This window comes from Vidua chalybeata, chromosome 1 (genome assembly GCF_026979565.1).
Source record: "Vidua chalybeata isolate OUT-0048 chromosome 1, bVidCha1 merged haplotype, whole genome shotgun sequence".
Lineage (NCBI taxonomy): Eukaryota > Metazoa > Chordata > Aves > Passeriformes > Viduidae > Vidua > Vidua chalybeata.
The window spans coordinates 91,248,241-91,270,372 of NC_071530.1; the positions used below are offsets into that span (position 1 = coordinate 91,248,241).

Below are 22,132 nucleotides of genomic sequence, written 5' to 3' on the forward strand. Positions count from 1 at the left end.
ATCTACCTGAGATGAACTGATGCTCTGGGACTCTGCAGACCACGGATGTGGGTGAACAATGTGAACATGTTCCCTGGGATGGGGGGATAGCCTGGGAACAATGCAAAAAGCCATGGGCTGTCTATAGGATATGCCCCACAACCACTGAGATGTGGAGATAATTACTTGAGACAACAGGCGTGGAAAGGGCTCGCTTCCCACAGGCTCTTCACAGGGTTGTGACAGCCCTCGGGGAAGCTCAGAGTCCCGCCGCAGTCTTAATTTTTTCTTTTTTCTATTTTTCTTTTGTTTGTTTGTTTGTTTGTTTTTATGTTTTTTTGTAACCCGAGCGGTGTCAGGCTCTCAAAAAAACCCGCCAATTCTGCGGGAAAAAGAAACCACTTTAAAAAAAACCAAACCAAACCAAACCAAAAAAACCACAAACCCCGCGACTTCTGCTCTAGCGAAACGCCCCGCTCCTGCGTGCCGCAGAGCTGCCGTGGCCCGGGCTGGCTGCGCGTGTGCGTGTGCGGGGTGCCGAGCCCGAGTGGGAGCGTGTTTGCGTGCCGCGTGTGCGCGGGGGAGGGCGGGGAGAGTGCGCGGAGCCCGCCCGCGCCGGGCAGCGCTGCCAGCGGGGTCCGTGCGTGTGCCAGGCGGGTCGCGCGTGGGGACAGCGCGCGGGCCGCGGCTGCCGCCGGCCTCCCGTGCCCGCGGATGGGCAGCGGCCGCAGCTCGCACCTCCCCGCGCCCACCCGCGCCCGCCTTGGCAGCTCCACCTGGAGAAGGTGCCCGACCCACAGGCAGCGAACGCTGATGCCGTGAAGAGGGAGCTCGGTCCGGCCCCCGCCGCCGCCGCACACTTTGCTCTGCCCCCGGCCGCGCATCCTGCCCGGCGGCTTTGCCCGACCCGGAGGAAGGGCGCAGGTGGCACCTCGCGCCCGCGGCGGGGGCTGCCCCGGCTCCCGCGGAATGCGGCATTAGCACCCCCGCCCGGCTCGGCACCGCTCCCCTTCTCCGCCTCCCCGGCTCTAGAGGCGGGGGGGCTTTCTCCTCTTCGGCGTTTTCTGCCGGAGCATCCCTTTTTTTTTCCCTTTTCACCCTTTTGGAGGAGGAGGAGGAGGAGGGGGAAGGAAGGAAGTGTTCAATGAGGGCTGCTCGGCTCCCCCCCCCGCGCCTGAGAGGTGCTGTCCCTCCCTGAGCGGAGAGGGGGGAGAGCTGCCGGGGAGGCAGAGGCAGGTCCCGCTCCCTTGCTGTGCCGCCGGGGAGAGCGGAGGAGGGTGGTGGGGAGAGTGTCTGTGTGTGCGTGGTGGTTATTTATTTATTTATTGCTCCTGGTGGTTGCAGCTGGCAGACCTGGGAAGGAGTAGGCGCCATTGCCAGAAGGATTATTGCCAGGGGAGGGGAGGGGGGGGGGGAAGAGAGAGGAGACCCCGAGGCTCCCGAGGAAGCGGAGAGAGGCAGATCGTTCCCCTCGCCTTGGCTTCTGCCGCCGGGGGATGCGCCCAGACTGAGAGGGGCTCGGCTCTCTTCCGCCGCTCAGCCCGTTCCCCCACCCTCAGTCCTCCTCCTCCTCCTCCCCATCCAGCAGCATGCATCCCTCTCCGCGGAGACCGGCCGCTGCCACCTCCAACCCTGCCATGCTACTGCTGCTCCTGTGCCTGGGCTGGGCGCCGCCGGGCTGGGGCTGGTCGCGGGGCAGCTCCCGGGGGGCGGCCGGGCTGCCCCCCAACGCCACCACGCCGATCTCCATCATGGGCTTGATGCCGGTCAACCAGTCCGAGGAGGAGAGCAGGATCACCCAGGGAGTGCTACCCGCCGTGTATCTGGCCATGGATCAGATCCGCAACGAGTCCCTGCTCAACCCCTATTCCCTGGACCTGCGGGTCTACGACACGGAGGTAGGGACCGCCGCGGGCCCCGTGCCGCCGGGCGCAGGGGGAGGCGCCGCCGCCCAGTCCCGGGGCGCTGCGGGTGCAGGGGCGCAAGGGCAGCGCGGACGCCCGGGCCGGGGCTGCGGCTGCCGGCGGGGGCCGTGCGCGCCGCCTCCGAGCCGCCTTGCCCGCCCGGCCCCGCAGGCTGCCGGCAGATGTGCAGGGACCGGCGGCGGAGGGGGAGGACGTGGAGCCGGCGGGTCGTATCCTGCCCGCCCGGTATAATCAGGAGCGGCTGCCCCGGCAGCTGGGGCTCACCCCGCCGCCCCAGGAGCGCCCCTGTCCGGGAGTCGCCTACAGCTCGGGGGTGGGCCCGGACGGGTGCCCGGACGGTGGAGGTTCTTGGCGGTGGCGGTGGCTGGGATCCGCTGCCCTTGGCACGCACGTACACCGGTGGGAGGGAAGCTGCCTCGCCCAGCGAAGCCGCGGCCGCATCCCTGTGCCAGCCGCCACCCGCTCAGCAACAGATGCACACCGGGCGCTCCGCTCCCCCGCTCCGCCAACGGGCTCACGCTGCCAGCCCGGCTTATCCCATGCGGCGACGGGACGCGGACGGCAGCGATCGCAGCCGTAGCTAGAGGAGAAGTGGGGGAGGCTGTCGCAGGGGTTCGCTGAGATTCCCCCCATCCCTGCCCTCCGGCGGGAGCGGCTGAGCGCTCGTCCGGGGGTGCATGGCGGGCAGGCGGCGGCGGCGGGGCGCGGAGGCGCTCGCCTCTCGGAAAGAACTAAATTTGCAGTGCCGGTCCCCGCGGAGCGCTGCCAGCGCGGCGGGATGCCTGCCCCCGTTCCGGAGCGCTGCCAGCGACCGGCCGTCAGGGCTGGGAGAACGGGGAGCCCTGCTGAGCGAGGAAACACGCTCCCTTTACCTGGGAGAGAGAGGCAGGGAGCGAGGCGAGGGCTTTGTCGAGCTGGTTGCCACTACCGCCCGCCCACAGCTGCCTTTGGTTTTTGTCACAACTTCAGTACCTGGGTGTTTGCGGAGGATACGCGCGGGTCCGGTACCGGGGCTCCCCTGAAGATGGCAGTCGCTTCTTGTCTAATGCTGGCGGTCAGGGTTCGCTTCCAAGACAACCCCCGGTAAAGCAAGTGACTGCTGAAAATCTTGCCGGCTGTAATTTAAGGAAGCCCCTGTCTGCTCCCTTTAGGTTCTCAGGGTCCGGGGGGAACAAGCTGAGAGCAGCAACGACAGGCTGTACTGCTTCGTGACAGAGTTTCTGTCCCTGAAATGGCTAACAAAGGCCTCTCCTTCCAGAGTGGCTGCTTTTTATTGACATAAATTTGTCATAGTGTTAAAAAAAAAAAAAAAAAAAAACCAACAAAAAAACAACACCAAAACAAAAAAAAAAAAACCCCAACACTGAGCAGAAATGCATGGAGGGCAATACTGCTGAAGATGTCACTTAGGAAGGAGCAGGCTGCCATCCTGTTGTGTTGTGTGAACAAGACTAGATACTGCCAGGGAATACAGGCAAGATCAACCTAGAGTAGCTGCTTGTTTCCTTAAAAAAATGAATCTCAGGGAATTCTGCAATTGTAATGAAAAGAATTATGGGGGATTTTCTGAATGGTATTACCTGTCTCATAAAGTGAGATGCATGTCAAGCAAAAATCATAGGTCTCCTAATCCTGTTTTCATTATGTTATTCTATATTAGTTTTTCCCTTGGATAGAATTATTACAAAATAGGCATAGGAATTAGAGAAGCCTAGACAGGATGTCCCTTCTTCATATAGCAATATCTTAATCTAGAAAGTGCTGCACTTTATTGCAGTCAAAATATTGTGATGTTCTTCACAGCGATTTTGGGTTCTGAACTAGGTAGTTATAAAAATATTCAGGAAAAAAATTACCCTGTTTGTTCTGGAATGAGTATCAGTTTCTTTAAAATTGCGTTTTTACTGTTTAGTACTCCAGGGACATAAGAAATCAGGGTCATGTTGCCAGCTTGCTGTGTTGCTTTGAATGTTTTTAAGAAATTAATAAATGCATGATTATGGAATGCTAAGTCAGGTGAACATATATGTTTGAGTAAAGTTGGGTCATTATTGCGTGTTTAATAGTGACAAGTAAGTAAGTTAGTGTCCATAAAGAGTGCTAGATTGACTGCACCCAAAAAGAATGGACGAATGCCTGGAATAGCCATTAAATACCTAATGGCAGCACAAACTTTTTCACTCGGTTCAGACATTACCCTTTTCCTTCGGTGCACTTACGATAAGCAGGAAGGTAGCTGGCTCATCATGCCCACTTGATTCTCAGCCTATTTTCTGAGGCTGCCAATAAATAGATATGCCTGAAGGGCCTGGATCCTTATCATTGCATAATCAGAGACTAGGGAATAGTTCTCCCTCTCAGGGCTTCACAGGTGGTGCTTGTGACATTGTTGGCTCTTGAAAGAAAGAATGTAGAGCCTTGAACACATGGGATTTTTTAATAGCTTGAGAAATAATTGTAGTATATTTATAATGCTTAGGAAATGTATGGCAGTGATTTACTAACTCATGTATTCTCCCTTGTGTCTCTCTAAAATCCCTCATTGCAGTCTGATCCTTGTATTGTAATTTTCCATAATGTTTTAACTAAGTGCTTATGAAAAACAATAATAAAAATAAACAGACTAGATTGTTTTTTAATTTTTTATTATGCATTCAGGTTCATTCTGTCAGGATTGAACTGAATATTCTATCTGGCTTGATAGTTCTGGTTTGTATAAGGAAGCATCATAATGCCTTTACTTTCTGACCAACCATATGAAGAACTGCAGTGTGCCTTCTAAGGCCAACTGTTGTTTGTCAGCACTTGAACTCGTTAACCTTTGAGGATATGAGCAGCAGCTCTAGTGTTTTTCAAAGCATTTAAATTGAATTAAGCACTTAAGTACAATGTTTAGTTTATGACTCAGTCGAGATTGTGTGAATTACATCTTCGTTATGAAATATGACCACAGGTTACATCACATACAAAAAATGCAGAGGCTTCTGTTATGGGTATTTTTTAACTTTAAATGTGCTCGGAGTGTGATCCTTATCCAGTCTATTTTGCTACTTCGTGGGCATGTCTTTATCTATTTGGGCATTCCTATGCAGACTCAGCCAATAAAACAAAGCTCAAATGTAGGCATTTGCAGAATTTTGGTCTTAGTGACTTTATTTTGTGCTGTTCATTTTGATGAGAGTGGGAGTATCTCTCTAGATGAGACTCTTGGGCAAAATTTCATAATTGTGTTATTTTAGAAACTCAAAAATGTATAAAGTGATCTCTAAGGAGTCTCATCCAAACCCCATTGAAATTAATGGCAGTAAACGCACTGATTCCAGCGACCCTTGGACCAAGTCCTAAAAGTTAAGGGTGCTTGATAGTTTATGGCTTCAGATCAACAATCATGATACAATAGTTCTTTTTTGTTTTTTTTCCATCCCTGTGATTGTAGCTTTAGTTGGTTGAAAAAGAAAAGAAATATTTCACAAAATAATGAAAGAAAAACACCTATAAACACTAGATACAACTCAAGATACACATAAATTAGGAAAGATGATTTCAACTTAAGCACCCTGACACACATCTGTTGGAGGAAAAAAGCAGAATAACCCTAAAATACAGGAATTAATCATTCTAGTGAACCCTATTATAAATTTCAAAAGTATTTGATTTGCATCAGGCAAAAACTGACCATATAGTAACTGGAGGAAGAGGCATGGTGGAAGAAGGCAAGGGAAGTTAATGGATATCTGTCCTTCTGCATCTGGACATCTTCCCTCAGATATGCACTGGATTTTCTGATTTCTTGTAGGAGCAGTGCTGCAAGTGGTGCACAGACAGTATGAGTTTGTTTTGAATCTAAACATGTATAGTCAAGAAAGCACTTGTTTCTGAAAATCAAAGTGAGTCTTGACAAGCTAAAAAAAATCTTCCTGAAGTAAGTGGGTATATTATCACAAAGAGAAAAGAATGTTTGTACTGGGGGGATGAGATTATTTAATTTTCTCTAAGTACGACAAACACCTTGTGGTAAGCATGATATAATCTCATTTTTGTGAAATAATACATTCTAATACCTTTAAATAGCGGGTTGGCATAGAAGGATAAGCTCTGGAAAATGCACAGGACTCCACAAAATCTGAAGGAAAACGTGAGCTTATTGATATTTTATACATATTTGCCTTTTTCTATTCTGTAACTAAGTAGAAAGTACCTTTCCTAATTTATCTGACAAGAAATTACAGTCTAGGTGTAGTATGTGTAGACTTTATCTTTGTTTCCTTCTTTTTTACTAAAAAAGTGCATGTTTTCAGTAAAACTCTCAAAGCTTAAGAAAGGCCGTGCACCCATCTGAGTCATTCTTACCAGCTGTTCTAAGTTTTAAAGCACCCTGAGCCCCCAAATAAAGATGCTCCTTCCAGCAAGTCCTGTCATAAGCGGTGTCAACAAAACTCACTCATGTCTTGTTCCTGCAAGTGGAAGTAAGAGAACTGTTCACTTTTGCTGAGTATGGGGAACACATTCCGGAAACAGGAGAGCAGGTTTGTGTCAGTGGTACAGAATAAGGTGTCTGTCCACTGGAGCTCCACAAGGTGGTTCTCAGAGAGGGACAAACAGCTACTGGTTGCTGTCCGAAAAACTCCACCATTACCATAACAGGGCTGAGCAGGGGCACCCCTATCCCCTAAAGAAGTGCATGTGATGTGTTGGTTAGGCCCTCTGTCTTAGGAGACATCGATCCAAGTCCCTCCCTGGATTTGCAAGAGGAAGGATGATGTACCAAAGTCAAGTGGGGTCTCTGGGGTGAGCCCTCTGTGAATGCTCTGAGTACTAAATTGTCTGGAGCCTTATTTTAATTTCTGGAGTGCTCACAGTGGGACAGGTAAGGCTGTGTTGTGGTCATTTGAGGGTAACAGCTGAATACACAGGAGATGTCAGGGTCTGAAAAAGGGTACGGACAGAGCTGGCAGACATTTGTTCTTGTATCATCAGGTGAGCATGTGCCTGGCATATGTTGAAGTAGTTGAGTAATTTCTTACTTTTAAATATTACTGAGTACTTGTGCTGTCTGATATTTGCAGAGAGCGAGGCATTAAAATGCGCTACGCTGCGTGTATGGTGACAGTCACTGTCTGCTCTGCTGGCGACACTCTGCTTGGAAGGGACATACTTCTTTAAATAGTCAGTGTCCCCTTTGACTTCCGAGTAACATGACTCCGTTTACAACATAACCTCCTTTTGCTTTAGAGTTTTGTAAACTTGGAGGGTAGAATCTAAAAGTTAAGTGTTTATGTTAATTCTATGCTGGCTTCTCCACTGATGTTGAGATGTGGGTGGGGAGAGGAGAGAAATCATGTATTCACTGCACCCACTCCTCTGGGTGCGGATCCCAGACCTGCAGAATGTATATCCTCTAAATATCTCTGCAAAGAGATTAAAGCCAGTTTCTGGCATATGTCTTGCAATTTCTTGTATAACTTATCCTATGCATACTGCAAAACACACTCTTATGGAATCTTTAGATTCAAATGCCAAACATGCTCCATCAGCACGGAAAAACTATTTTTTTGAATAAATCTAGGAAATAGTATCTATTTGCATTTGAAGAAAGAGTAGAAAGGCCCTGTCCTCTTACATGGTTATCAGCCAGATTTAATTACTCAAATCTGTGGAAAAGATGGGGTTTAATATCCTGATGATAACTGTGAAGAAAATATTTGCAAGAGGAAAACAGAGAGGAAGGAGCTAGATGAGAGAGATTTAACGATAGCATTCACAAAGAAAGTTGTTGATATGCTATTTATATTGTTTTAATTAAATACATGTAACTAGAATGACATCATGAGTAGTATTGCATGTCAAGGCTGCAAAACACCACCTTACATTAATAATCTGAATATGATGATACGTGCGCATATCAAGCTTTGTTCCTGCTTTCAATTTCATTGCTTTATGGACATTTTCATGGCATAAGGCAGAAGAATAATGCCTTTGAGCAAACTGTAGAATCTGGAAACCAAACAAAACTCAAGTAGATACCATTGCTATGATAGGAGAGGAGATACTTTTCCTTAGAAGGGTTGAACCATTGCATGCAGAGGTCTGGCTCAAGGAATCAAGTGGTGAAAGTTAACAGAGGAAAACCCCTCATGACTCCTTTTGACTTGGATAATTTTTGGGGCAGCTGGGGTTGGCAGAGATGTGTACCGAGATCAGTGAGCACAGTTATGACTCAGTCTTGTTGAGATATCTGTTAATACGCAGCAGCCCCATGTATCCCAGGAAGCCTATTTTAGACTGTGGGATTCCAAACTGAGATGGTGCAGTGCACATACATCACAATTTTTCAAATTTATTTTAGTACTAGGAGTCTTGGAACTAAAGCAGCGACAGAGCCTCGAACTTTTCAGCAGCCAGATGCACTCTGATTTGTGGGTCTAGCTGAAGTAGAAATGAGACTTTCAGTACTTTCATGGTTCTTGGGCTCCAGAATTAATGGCCCAGTAGCCTGACTCCTGAAGTGAGCTCATTCAGCTACATCATTGCTGTGACTTAAAGAAGGCAATGCCCCTAAAAACAGGTGGAATACATTCACCCTGTGTTTCCCCTTGCCATGCTACTGACACTCAGGGAATGCCTTCTTTGCTAAGCAGGGATTTCTCTGATTGCAAAGGCTTTTGCTGGGGGTAAGATCTGCTGGATTTGGAGACTGTTTGATATGGCCCGCTGAGTGGAAATGGAACATACTTACTGGCAAACACTTTTTTTTAATTTCATTTTTTCCCTTAGTGATGGAATAGCCATGTAATCTCATTTCTAACAGTGATTGATGCTCAATTCCTATGCCATTAATTTTTCATTATCATCTGCCTTTATTTCTGACAATTTTATCCACAGTATTTTTCCAACAAGTTTTCTCAAATGTGAAGAGAAAAGCTAACAAATTAAAGACAAATATCCACCTTCTGCCTGAAAAACTATACTCACAAAGAATTAAAAATATGGGGGCTAATTCAGCTGGGATGTCCAAATTGTTATTACTGAGGTTTCTGAGAGATGAAGGCCCAGATAATGGACTAATTGCTTTAAAGTGAACATCATGACTTTGAGTGATAGGATTAGAAAACTTTGGTTTCCTACTATGGCCATGGTACTTTCCTTAAATAATTAATGAGTTCTAAGATCAGAGGACCATTAGGATTATCCACGTTTTACAACACAGACCATGTATTTCAGCTGGGGATTTCTGCCCACTCTGCTGCAAACTAGAATATGTACTTCAAAAAACCTTTCTGTCTTGCCTTAAGGATCCCCCAAAATCATTGTCCCTGGACAATTCTTCTCTGTGATTTACTTGTTATTTCCAGCTTAAACTCTGCTGACCTTGCAGCCACTGAAGCTGTGAGAGGAGCAGCTCCAATTTTTTTCTGCATACACCTCCCTCCCTCCAATACCTTACCAGCTACAGACTTGGGACATCACCAGCAAAAGAGGGGGATCAAGGCTTTCTGACTTTTATGGCTGTCTAGGGGATCCTTCCCTTGTATGAACGACTCTGGTGGATTGGATCCTGATGGAATCAGAAAACTTCTTCACTTTGTCAGTTTGTCACAGACTTTATGTGAAAACATTGTATGCTTGCTTCTTTGCAAACTGTGTCTGCCAGGCTCATGTGCTCTGTCACTGAGTAGATGGCTCTGCAGAACCTTTTTTGAATTCTTGGCTGAACTGATTTTCTTCTTCTTTACCCCCACCTTTTTTGTAAGACCCTTTTTGCCACAGTCCCCATTAGAGGAACTCATCGTGTCTGTCTGATTAAGTTGTTTCCATAATCTCTTTTATTTTATTTATCAAATCATCACCACCACATATCTCTAAAAGAATCTATTTTTTGAAACTTTTATGTCCTTAAAGTAGTTATATATTCTAATTTACCATTTAGCTAGGGTAGGCCTCAGTTTCTGCTGCAGCTTCGTTGAACTACAGAATTATGTGAAGATTCATACACACAATAGGTGTCTAAGTAACCATTTTACATCCAAAACCTCCAGGGAGAAGTAGTAAGAGGCCCCTTTTGGGATGCTAATTAACTTCCTTTCCACTGTTTACTGCTCCTGTTTTCACAGGGAATTAAGTGGTTTTCTAGTAAAGAATAAATCTCTTTCTTTATTATCTTTATATGAAGGGACAATTTTTGATAGACTAACACTTAGTGTGGTATAAAATACAACACATAACATTTTTCAAGCATTGTCATTCAGATGTGCACTCATGTTTATCTTACCAGCACTGTGTAGGTATATTTTAGTATACACATATGGTCTAAAAATTAAGCTCTGTTTTTCTGTGGGGTCTTCCATATAATTTTAAAATTCTGTAGAAGCACCTTGGGTTTTGCTTTCTATTTTCTCCTGTGAATTTGGCAAGCCCAAAGTATTAATAATTTACAGGAGGTTGATCAAGAGAGAAAGCCAACTTCCTATTTTTTCCCCATCCACTTTTTCTAAAAATAATAAGCAGGGCAAAATTCCATGTTGTTGGTGAGAATCTAATCTGGAGGGATGTGCTAGTGGTGGCAAGACTTTGTGTGATGTAGCAAAATAAATTAAGTTCCAATAGCTGCCTGTATATAAAGTGATACAAAAAGTTTTGCATCTTTAAACTTAGCCAAGCTCCCCTCTGCTCCTCATTTTTTGCTGTGGAGCATGCTAATAGTATCAGCTCCACATTCCACATTGCTTTTTTTTTTTTTTTTTTTTTTTTTTTTTTTTTTTTGAGAGTTTCTAGTTAGGTCCCTGAACTAAAGATTTGCTTTCCAAAAAGCACAGAGTGATTTGCATTTTCTGTCAACAACAGTGGGAATTGCTGAATGCTCAGCACTTTAGAAAGCCAGCCCACCTATGAAAATGCAGCGCTTCTATGAGGAGGAGACCTAGAATTGCCACTTTTAATTAAGAACAAAGGCACTCATCGTTACTTGCTTTACAGTTTCAAATTGCCTGGTGGAATAAAATGCTGATTTCATTCAGCCTTTGGGATAGAAATCCTTTCAGGATCCATGGCAGTATTAAATATCTTTTTAAATTAAATTATCACATCTCAAGGATATTGTAGTTGAGAAATATGCAAGGTACAGTATTTTTAAAAAACAATAAAAAAATAGTCATTTTTATAATGAAGACATATTTGAAAATGGTGTGTTTGACCTTGGCAAAAACAACAGCTTGTGTGAAGTAAACAAAAGGAGTGACCTGGTGGGAGCACTATGTCCCTAGGGCCTTGTTACTCAAGGCAGGTCTGTATGGCTGGCACGATTATGTCACTGGTGGGTATCAGGAGGCGTTATCTCAATGTCAGCAGAAGCCCTTACTGTAGCTACAGTAGCAAACATCTTTTTTTAACCAGGTCTAACAAAGGTTATTTCGTTAAAAGGGGATGGTTTACCGAAGGGTAGAAAGTGTGTTTTCCTTAACCGCTCAAAAATTTGGTATTATTAGAAATCATTTTTTCATCCACTATAGAACAAGTTACAGATTAGGCCACCTCTGAACATTAAACTAGATAGAAAGAATTGCTGATTTTGGTTTTTTTTCCTCAGTGTTTTATGCATTCTTGTGTCTTTCTTCTCAATCTTTTGCAGTTTGTCATTTTCATTCGCAAAGTGCTGCCATGAGAATTTCATCTATCACTTCAGGAATAATCTCACCGTTACTGTATATACTAGTAATTTTATCTCTTTTCTTCAAGCCTTCTGTTCAGAATGGAGAAAATTAATTTGATCTTTGTGTTGCACTGGTCGGAAAGAGGGAAAGGAGGCAGAGCGATTTTCAGCCTACACCCAAGGAGTGAGACACTAGGGTTTGAGGGAAAACAAAATTTTCATTTCAAATGAAAATTTCATTTTCATTTCAAGATGATCTTGAAAGTCTCTTCTAGCCTAGACATTCTGTGAATTCTGTGAATTCTGTGACATAGATAGCCTGTGCATTTGGATGGGGCTATGGGAAGTAAATAATTGTATCTGGATAGCAGTTACTCAAAAAGCTGGGACATGTTACAGCAGACAGTAGTATCTTGACAGTGAAGCTGCTCTTGGCAGTAGGTAGAGGCTTGGTCTCAGTGTCAGAACAGGAGTTGCCTTCCACAAGAATTGTATTGGTTTCCAATACATTACCAAGGTTTCCTAGGATATGTGAGTGGTCTGTACTCTAATTACACTGAGCGATTAAGCAATGAGAGCAGAGACACGTGGGACAAGAAGGGGTGAATGATAACCTGCTTTGAAAAAACTAACATGTGAGGCTGGGATTAGAACATCCTATAAATGTTAATGGGTGTTACTCAAGGGGGAGGAAGCTGTGTGTGGGAGGTGTGAGGTGACATATAGCTTAAATATATAGCCAGTCTTTAACACAGTTAATACAGTCTATAATCAAGCTTTTACATGAACTAATAACTGTTTAAGTGATTTACAGTTCAGAAATACTTATCAGGGGACTGAGAACTGAATTTTAAATGCTATAAAATTTGAGGATAATGTGGCAAGGAGGACAACACTGAAAAGATTCCTCCTTTTGCCTTTGGAAAGTGTTGGCTGTGGAAACACATTTATGCCAGGTGTTTGGGGTTTTTTCTATTTTTAAGTTCTCAGAGATTGTGCTTCTATGAGGGAGCACAATTTCCTCCCACAGTTTCCCTGTCTGAATATTACTCAGTTTGTGTGGAACTCACAAAGGAGATGCCAACAGTGAGTCATCTGGTCACCAGCTCTGTCCTAAGGTTTTCAGCTAAATCTTGCAAAAGCTACTTTAATGTACTGAACAACAGTGATTGACCTTTGGTAAAACTCCCCAAAACAGTGTGGAAGGTAGTGTTTAAAGTCAAATGGCCTTCTTTTTCTGACACTGAAATCCAGTTTCAAAATCAGTGCTATTTCAAATGCTTCACATTTGAGAAGTGGATGTAAGATACAGTGAGTTGATTTATTATCTTAAAATTTCCCCATTGTTATATTTTAGTAGTAAATTTTGAGGGTGTTGGGCAAACTCACTTGAAAGACTCTATCTTCAAACGTGAAACAGAGGCTTAGTTATCTGCTTTTGTAGGTAATAAGCCTCAGGAGACACTATTCTGAAAATGAAGATTATACCTGTATGATCAATCATGAGCATGGCAAATATAGCTATTTTATTCATAAAAATGAAAACACACAGGCATGTTTTGATGCAGGTTTTACAGGATTAGTTAGCAATAAAAATACAATATAAGAAACAGTTGTCTGGTTAGACAGTTAAATGTTTCTGTCAGGAAGCAGATTTTCAGGACATGAGTGACAGGAGGCTGCTGTAGTTCATAATCTTGTTTGCTCCTTTTCTAGGCATGGGTTAAATGCTGAGGGCACACAGAAGTAGCACCAGAAGAGAAAAAGACTGGTTTAGGTTGAAGCTGGTCATAGAATCTATAGAATAAGGTGATGCTTCCTTAAATGTGTGTCCACACATATGGTGCTAAAAATTATCTCATAGCCTCTGATTCGCCATTGCCCTGTTATGAATTTAAAGGCACTGGCTAAGCAATAGGGGTTCAGTGAGGTGTGGTGGCAGATTTGTGCCTTTTTAAATGCTAAAGAGGGTACTGGACAGTCAAATCACCTTTTTTGTTACCTACCTATGAGCCAAAGCTAAGACTTCAATGGAGGCCTATGTCCTCACTTAGCTGGTGAGAAGATTTGGGGAGAGGAAGAAGAGCAGTTCAGAGCACCTTATCTGCTGAGGTTTGGCAGCATGAATGCCTGCTTTCTTCTCCTCTTCATTACTGTAGTCAATGCTGAAATAATGCTGGTAAGAAAGGCTGGTCCAAGGTCTATTCACCAGCAAAATCCCATTTAAGCCTCTAAGAAAGGTATTAAATGGGATTTAAGCAACATCTTGGCCTATACTGGCCGTCTGCTTAGGGAAGAGTTTCATCTTAAGTTAAAAAAATGTTTTAAAAATATGTTTTCAGTGATCACATTATAGAATCATAAGGCTTAGGAATGGTAAATACCTATTAAGCCATTGTGTTAAATTGTTGCTATGCAGACTGTGCTATGAGAGTGTGCTTCCTACTTCATGTTGTGCCCAGACAATGTATTAAATTTCTTGGTCTAGGAAATATCCATAATAAATTTTGATCTAACTGCATTTGATCTGGTCATAGCCAGGAAGAAAGCCAGTATCTCCTTCCCCACACTTGCTGCATTCTGATTATGGGCAATGGTGATGAAAAAAAAAAAAAAATCAAAGGTTATGCAAGGTTTTTTCTCCACCCTAAGCAAAGGTATTTCTATTTCACCTTGTGTTTGTATGTAAGAATGCATTGGGCTCTTTTCTTGTCCACGCAGTTGTACAGGTGTGTAAGGGTCACTGTGGATAGTTAGTGCTTAATTGAGTGTATCTCCTGCTTGGAGCTATTTGCTGGGCCCAGGGTAGACTTTTTTTGTGCATTTATACATTTCTATTTTGCTTGTTTTAATTTTACTTATCTATTTATTTCCATGCCTTCATATCATGTGACATATATATTGTAATTATAAATTACAATGTTTATAACTAGAATTTATGTGGAGATTTTCTGTAAAAACTTCTTAGTTGCATGTCAGTCTCAGAATAATTTGTTGACCTGTAACGCCGTGTTTTTAAAATTAAAATTAGACAGGCTACCCTTACTTTCTGCAGCAAACCAATGCTTCGTTTTTTTTTTTTTTAATGTCAGCCATTCACAAAATAAATTGCCAAGCTCTGAACATATAATTTCAAATTTGATTTATACCAAATTAACCTTCTGCTTATGGGCCTTTCCATTTGTTTTCCTTTCAGATTATTGAGTCATGAAAACCTTTGAGGTTTTGGGTTTCCATCCCAGCTTGGCACAGGGAATTCTTTTGAAACCTTGAATTTCCACAAGGTGGTGAAGCAATTTGCTTTTCAGCTGCATATATAATGAGACATGCTGAAAACCAGAGCTTTTTTCTACTCAGAGAAGCAAGCATCTCCCAGATTTCCTTCCTCTCCATGCCCCTAGGCTTGACCTTTGTGTTTCCTTCTCTTGCCTATGACAGCATTCCAATAGATGTGGGGGGCTGCCTGTGGATGGGGAAAGATGACTGCTTGAATGGAGGAGAAGGGTCACCCGGGTGGCTGCCTCCACTAGAACAGTGGCACTGCTGCTGCAAAAGGGGCAGGGGAGATGCTGCTTGTCTGAGGGGTGAGGTACGCTGCGAGTCCTGGGGGGCAGAGGTGCAAGTTCTTCTATGGTGTGGTGATGCTGTGTATAATCCCTTCTCACCCTGCTGAGTTTTGATTAGCAGCGGGGAAGATTTTCTCCAGCGTTACTATTTCCTCTGCATTTCTGCGTGTACAGCATCCGTTCCGTTTCGTAGCCTGGCATATTACTTGGGAAACTGCAAATAGTGTGTTGAAATGACTTAGCTAGCTACAACAATATGTGAAATGCCTGTCAAATGCTATGTGCCTGTAGATGGGAGGAGCAGGCCTGAATGCTGAATTTTCTCACTACTACCACTGATTTTAAGGAAAGCATGGGGTTTCTGACAAAAAGTAGAACCAGGAAGAGGATGTAGAGCTTCGAGTTGATGCAGTTTTTGCACTAGAAGTATAAAAAATACTATCAATATGCAAGACTTCATATTCTCTGTTTGACATGTATGAAGCCAATAGAAAATGTGTTTGTGCAAGATAAAACAAACTGAAGCAATCTTCTCACCCAATGGCATACAAGTTGCTGTATGAAACTCAAATATGAGTTCAGTATGCAACCACTTTGTTCAACCCCTAGAATATCTATTTTCAAAGGAATCATATGAATTCTTGTATTGATTTGTCACCTATGGTTGAATATTTCTCCTACAGAATGTTTAAAATGACACATGTTTAAAATTAGACTTGGCAGAGCAATTTGTCTAGAGATTATTCTTGTGAAGTATTGATTCACAGCACTGCTGTGAGCTGGATTACTGTCCAAATTGGAAAAGCCAGTCGTAGAGAGGTCTTTATCCTTTAATAACAATTAGCTGCTTTCTTAAAGGGACACAGCTGACTGAAACAAAGGAAAGCTGCAAAATGTCAGGCAACCAGGGTATCTAAGGCCTTCTCTTCAAGGATGTGGACTGCTGGGGAAGAGAAAGAAAAAGAAAAAAAGCACCAAAAAAGATGGTTTTCTGGAGCTGGAAACTAGACACTCTGATGCTGTTTGTGTTACTAATAATTAGGTGCTCTGAGGAGCTGAATCGGACTCGCCTCTCTCTTCTCGGGCTTTTACCCAGCAGCTGCCTGATTGATCAGAAAAACCTAACAGCAGATGTGTTGCCCGCGGTCCATTTAGCCTTGAAACATTTATACAAGCATAGATGGATGCTGAAGAACTATGAGCTCCAGGTATCATTCCATGACACACAGGTAAATGGACGTAGGTATAGAGCTGTGCCGTGCTTGAACCTCCTCTGTGAGCACACTTCAGAGTGCTTGTGACTGAACCCCTTCCTGGCAAACGCTGCTCTGTGGAATAGAGCAAATGCGGCTGTCCAGCAATGTTTGGGCTCTTGGGTGGGTACTTGACTGTGATGTGGATCTTGCAGTGCAGTCATGCCCTACTGGTGCTAGGAGCAGGAATAAAGAGTGTGTGAATTAGGGGGGTTGGTGAACACCTAAGGCTCTTGAGGAGTGTTTGAGGCACCCAGGAAGTGATTCCCAAATCCATGGCTTGCAGAGTCACTCTATTCTTCTGCACTGTCTTCTGCATCTTGCTCTTCCAGCTTTCCATGGTGACAGCTTTATAGATCACTGCCCTTCTCTTCCTGCTTCTGCTTGAGAAGGAGAGCAGCCCATCCTGTGCTGTCAGAGCAGGGTGATGGTGTAGAGCTTTGCTTACCAGTTTAAGAAAAAATTAAAGGCTGATATGAGAGATGAGGGTTCTGAGAAGCTGCATATATTGAGATGATATCTGTTTTTTCAATCATTTCAGATATGAGAGAAGCTTCTTCTGGAATTAAGATATCTCTTCATCTTCTGTACAAAAATTAATGCAGTCCATTTCTAAAGCCTGTCTTTTAGTCTGGCTAGAAGAATTGTAACTAAATTAAGAGGAGGAGCTCACATATCAGGGTGATCTGGGACCATAAACATATTCTTAAGGAGCTTGTTACTGATATGAATTTCTGTTTCTCACATCAGAGGCATGTGGTGGGGCAGATGCCCTCAGACTCATACACACTTACAGGCTGCTTAATATTTTGAAGTTGCAAAGTAGTGTGTCTCAACAGGTTTGCTTATCTATAAATTTTTAAACATGGAATGTACTGTTATGATGAAGTTACTAAAATTTGACATTATTACACCAATAACAGTTGTGCTGCATTATATAATGGGAAGAAGGTATTATATGTCTTCTTTGGAAACTCTAGAAAATTAGCCAAGGGAGAAATTAGAGTGTAATTTTAATAGTGTATTTGGTTCATAAGTACTTTTGTATAATTTTTGAAGTGCTTAAAATATTACAAATATGATCCCATATGCTATAAAATTACTTGAAGATTGCCTCCAAGTTTAATAATGGAGCACAAATGCATCAACTGCATGTTCTTATTAAAAAATCACCTGTCTTGTAAATTACTTTTGATACAATTCACTGTTTTATTTGTCTGTATGTTCCTATTGGATATGTAATAGCTATGCAATCCTGAAAAAATGTATTTCTCAGTTTCTCATGTACAAAGGGTAACATTTCGTTACATTTCAGCTTAAATAAGTGGAAAGTGTGGATATGAGTTTAAGTGGACAGCAATTAAAACCTACTTTTATTTGCTCAGATTCAGTGTTTCGGTTGGGCTATAGGCAGTTTTGTGGAGGTGGATATTTATTTGTTAATTGTGTTTACATAGTTTCCAGTTCTAGGAGCAGCTCTGAAATATTTTTCCCCACATAAATATTCAGTAGATTTGAATTACAGAACCTCAGCTCTGTTGCACTGACCTCTCAATTTGAATTAAAATATTGAAGTAATCTATAATTATATTTTTAAAATAACTCCTGGCAAAAGACATAGATCACTGCCTTTCTCTTCCTGCTTCTTCATGAGCAGGAAGACATGCCATGGTGACTTGTAAGAGATTAATAGAATGTGGATCTTTAAAATTTCAGATTTTTCTTCCTGATTCTGAGAATACTCTTGAGTACTCTTGAGTTTTAAGTACTGATTATAGACACACTGCAGAGGTCCTTGTATTTAATTGTTTGTCAGGGACAGTATGAATGCAAGAGAGCTGATTCTGTTTTTGTAATGCTGTTAGCCTAGACTTGCCATATATGACCTTATACAACCCTTGGATTAGCTTCCTTTCAAGTAGAAAATATGGATACTTGACTCTTTGCATGCAAGATCTGCCATGAGGGGGACAGATAATCTACTTTTGGGCATCGTTCACTAAGAAGAGAGAAAAGTTACATCTAAAAGTACTTGAGTCGCTTTTGCTGGAATAAAAAATGCAAAGAAATTGTGACTCCCAATATATGATGATGCACATGGCTTGGAAACAGTTTTGCTTCATTAATGAGCAAGGGGAGGAGAGTTGTGCTCTGCCATGAGCCCCTGAAGTTTTGAACATTCCCTGCTGCCCAGGAGGGAGCACTGTCCTGCCCAAAGGTAGGACGTTTTGTGCAGGGTGTTCAGTTTTTGGCTTTGCTACTGTTTTATTTCAACTAATTAAGCCGTCACTACTCCAGAATATGAGTGGTAATCAAGAGGCAAGAGGAGCATTCTTGCAAGAGATGTCTGAATTCTCTGTATTAAGTGAAGCTGTTTCAATCAGGAGCCTTTGGCAAACTTTCTTTGGCAGAGTACTTTATAACTTGGTGGCTTTGGCACTGAGCTGAGAATGGAGTGCTCTTTTTGACTGATATCTCTCAGGTCTCCCATGATTAAATGTGCATTTCCTTATTACTGTGTTGTCAATTCCTTTTAAGTGGGACTCCCTTGAAAACTCATGATGTAGCACTTTCACATAAAAAAAAAAAAGGTTAAATATTCACTAAGAATGAAAAGCAAGCAAATGAAAATGAGCTCGTAGTTCAGTAAATGGCTGCTTATCCATCAAATGGTACATCTATGTCTGCAGTGTTTATTTATTTATACCAGAAGGACAGTGTTAACAGGACTGATAGATCTCTCTATGCCAGCCACCTCAAGCAGTGGAAGCTTGGGAAGGTGTGTTTCCTGCCTCTAACTGAAGGAGGGCTGAACCTGGGTTGTGTGGAGAGCTCAAATCCTTGAAAGGCTGGACAAAGAATGCGGGAAGGCGGAAAAGCTGCCTTGTGCAGATTTGTGAATCCAGCCATGGAACAGCTTTTTAGTGCAGTAGGGGAAATAATGCCCTTGAGATTTTCACCCATGGGGGTGGGCAGCCAGGTATAATTGAGCTGTCTGTGTATCACTTTATTTCTGTCTTTCACCGTATGGCTGACATCTGGAGTCTCTCCTTCTATGCTGTCCTCAGGTGATCAGGCTGGTGGATTCTTACAGGCTTAAGTAAGTCTAAAAATAGTTTTACTGTTGTGCAAAGAACAATATGTTGGTTCTTCAAAGTTATTTTTCTATTCTTACCTAGTTTTCTGAGTTAGTAGCCAGTTAAAGAGATGTGAACCCAGGGCTTTATTAGCAGTGGTGTTAACAGGAAAGTTTTATGTGCTGTAATTAGGGCATGGTCTGAGCAAACAGAGTGTACCACTGGGATTTTCTGAGTAGTGCTGATTTGCACTCAGATTGCTAGTTGACACTTGGCTGAGTCTATCCTAATGTGTATCATTTCTGACAGGAATGCTACAACGTATCCCAGTCTGACTTAAAAGCTGGTTGTCTTTTCTTTGTTAGTAAACTGATTCCTTTGTAATGGAATGACACAACAACATGATAGCTGTGTGTCAGCTGATTTAAAGATTTTTGTTTCTATGAAATAAATTCAAACCACCCCCCTCCTGCCGCCCAAACCCCCTAAAACCCAGCAGTGGAACTGTCACTGAAAGTGACATTGATAGGCAAATTATTTCTAAAATTAAAATTTCAAGGCATACTGGTTTACTTAACCTACCTAAATAAGAAACAAATCTGCTTCAGGCTTAAGATGCAATAAACTGAAGCATTACACTGGTTTTGGGGTGTACATGTATATTAATCACCTAAAAGCACAGGCATTTTGCAGTGTCGTTAGGATACATCACCAGTATTATTCTTTAAATAAAACAAAACATCTCTTGGTTTTTGTGCGTGCAACTTGTTGCATACTATGTGTAACTCCACCTTGCACATTCCTGCATCCTGGGATGCTTCATGAAACAGTTTGCCAAGACAGGCATAGAAAACAAAAGCATCCCATTTTGTAGACTTGAGAGTTTGAAAACTTCTGTAAATTGGTAACCTAGGAAGTTATTAAAATACCATGTACTTGGTAAATCAGTTCTTGACATCTAACTTTCACACAAACAAGATATTTTATTTTGCCTCTCAGAAAATGCAGTTTCTCAGTACAGTATTTTAGGCATGAAAAATGTGAACAATAAAATACATGTCAAAATGATAATTTTAGCTTTCCTAAATTGTCATATCACTATCTTTATTATTGGAAAAGTCTAACTGAAAAACGGGAAGAAAAGTGTTATGTTGTCTGTATTTTTCAACCCAAAAACCTCTTAATTATGATTCCTGGCAATATCTCTTTGTTTTCCAAATAATATACTTAAGAAAAAATGATGATAAGCCTGGCTAAATTCCTTATAAACAGTTTTTAAACTGTCATGAAAGGTATCCAGTTTCAGTTTTATTCTAATGTTTCACTTTCTAGTGCAGCAGGGGTTCAGAATTGTACAAAGGGTGCACAGTTGCCTTATGTTAACCCTTTTTAAATGTTATTTGAGCTACTTCTCATATAGTGGAAAGACATGTAGCTTTTTTTAACTTTTGGCCCCAAAAGACTCAGTCTTTATTCACTGATGTAATTCTGTCTTTTTACTCTATCTTCTTAGTGTCACCTTTCATTTATTTCAGGCCTTTGAAACTGCTGTGTTTAATGCACCTTACCCATAGGAGTGCTGCACATGCAGACATCTGGTGTGAGAAAAAACTACTTGGGCTTGACATTTTTGTTTTCCTGTTACTGCTTCTGAGCCATAAGGAATTTGAGCAGAGGGGTTGGTTGATGAATCCAATGAGGGCTGACAGGGCAGGAGAGGGGTTCGGCACTGTGAAGCTGGGGATGTTCCCAGGTATGTCCAAGGCAGATGGGCTCTGGGCTTCATCTGACCTGGGTTTGGAAATGTGGGCTGGGGATATCTCCCTTCAGCTAGTGTGCCAGTGTTCTTGTGCCATCAAGCACTAGGCACTTTTATATGGAAAAATTAATCTACCCTATTTTAGGTGACTATTTTTAAGATAAAAAGAATTGTATACTAGAGAAAGCCTCTTTTTTTTGGTGAAGTATAAAGGGAGCCTCAGCTGGCTAGTGTAGATGCAGATGTCTCCTATGTGGAGGTCTGTATTACGTCAGCTAAAGAATTCCCTAGGTGTCTGGGGGAATTTTAATGTAAAACCCTGTAATAACAGTGCATTTCCATCACCTCTGGCTCTCCGGAGGTTTGAGCAGAAGGTCCAGAGAGCTCACTTCCCACCATCCCCACTTCATCTTTATTGGTTACAAAATACTCTTCTTTGGTCTCTCACACCTAGCCAGAAAAGCTGGAAAAACAGGTCAGCAGTGTCCTGTGGTGTGTGGGCAAGCAGGGTGGTGGCAGCACAGTGGCCAGGAGTGCACACCAGGAAGCTCCTCTGGGCCAACCCTGTGGACACGCAGGCTGTCCCTCCCCTGAGCTGAGGATGGGCTTCTGCTGCCACGAGCCGTGGGGCTGTGCCTGGGGAGGGACTCACCAGTTAAGGCTTTTTCATTGATGAAACGTTACAATGCTGGGGTACATGTCCTGCTCTCTGATCTGTATAAAGAGAAAATTGTGAGGGGAGCTATTCATGCAGAGCACAGTTTCTTTCTAAATCACAGATACTGGGAAACCACATGATTATCGCCACACCTTAATTTCAAAAACCAAGGAAGGATAGTTTAGATATTCTTGACATAATTTTTGAAATTGCATGCTCTTGTATTTTCTTTTCAAAATTAGTTTCAATTTAGGTGGCAGTGTTTTTCT

At 42.9% G+C, this 22,132-nt stretch overlaps 1 protein-coding gene across 1 annotated transcript in view; it reads left to right on the forward strand.

Annotated features, from left to right (window-relative positions):
* The first annotated feature begins 1,453 nt into the window (after nucleotides 1-1,453).
* LOC128796064 (gamma-aminobutyric acid type B receptor subunit 2-like) overlaps nucleotides 1,454-22,132 on the forward strand; it is a 38,708-nt gene continuing 18,029 nt past the window's right edge. The window contains exon 1 of the mRNA XM_053957343.1: nucleotides 1,454-1,877. Within this exon, the coding sequence (XP_053813318.1) occupies nucleotides 1,569-1,877 (309 nt within the window). The 5' untranslated portion in view covers nucleotides 1,454-1,568. The remainder of the gene's footprint in view (nucleotides 1,878-22,132) is intronic.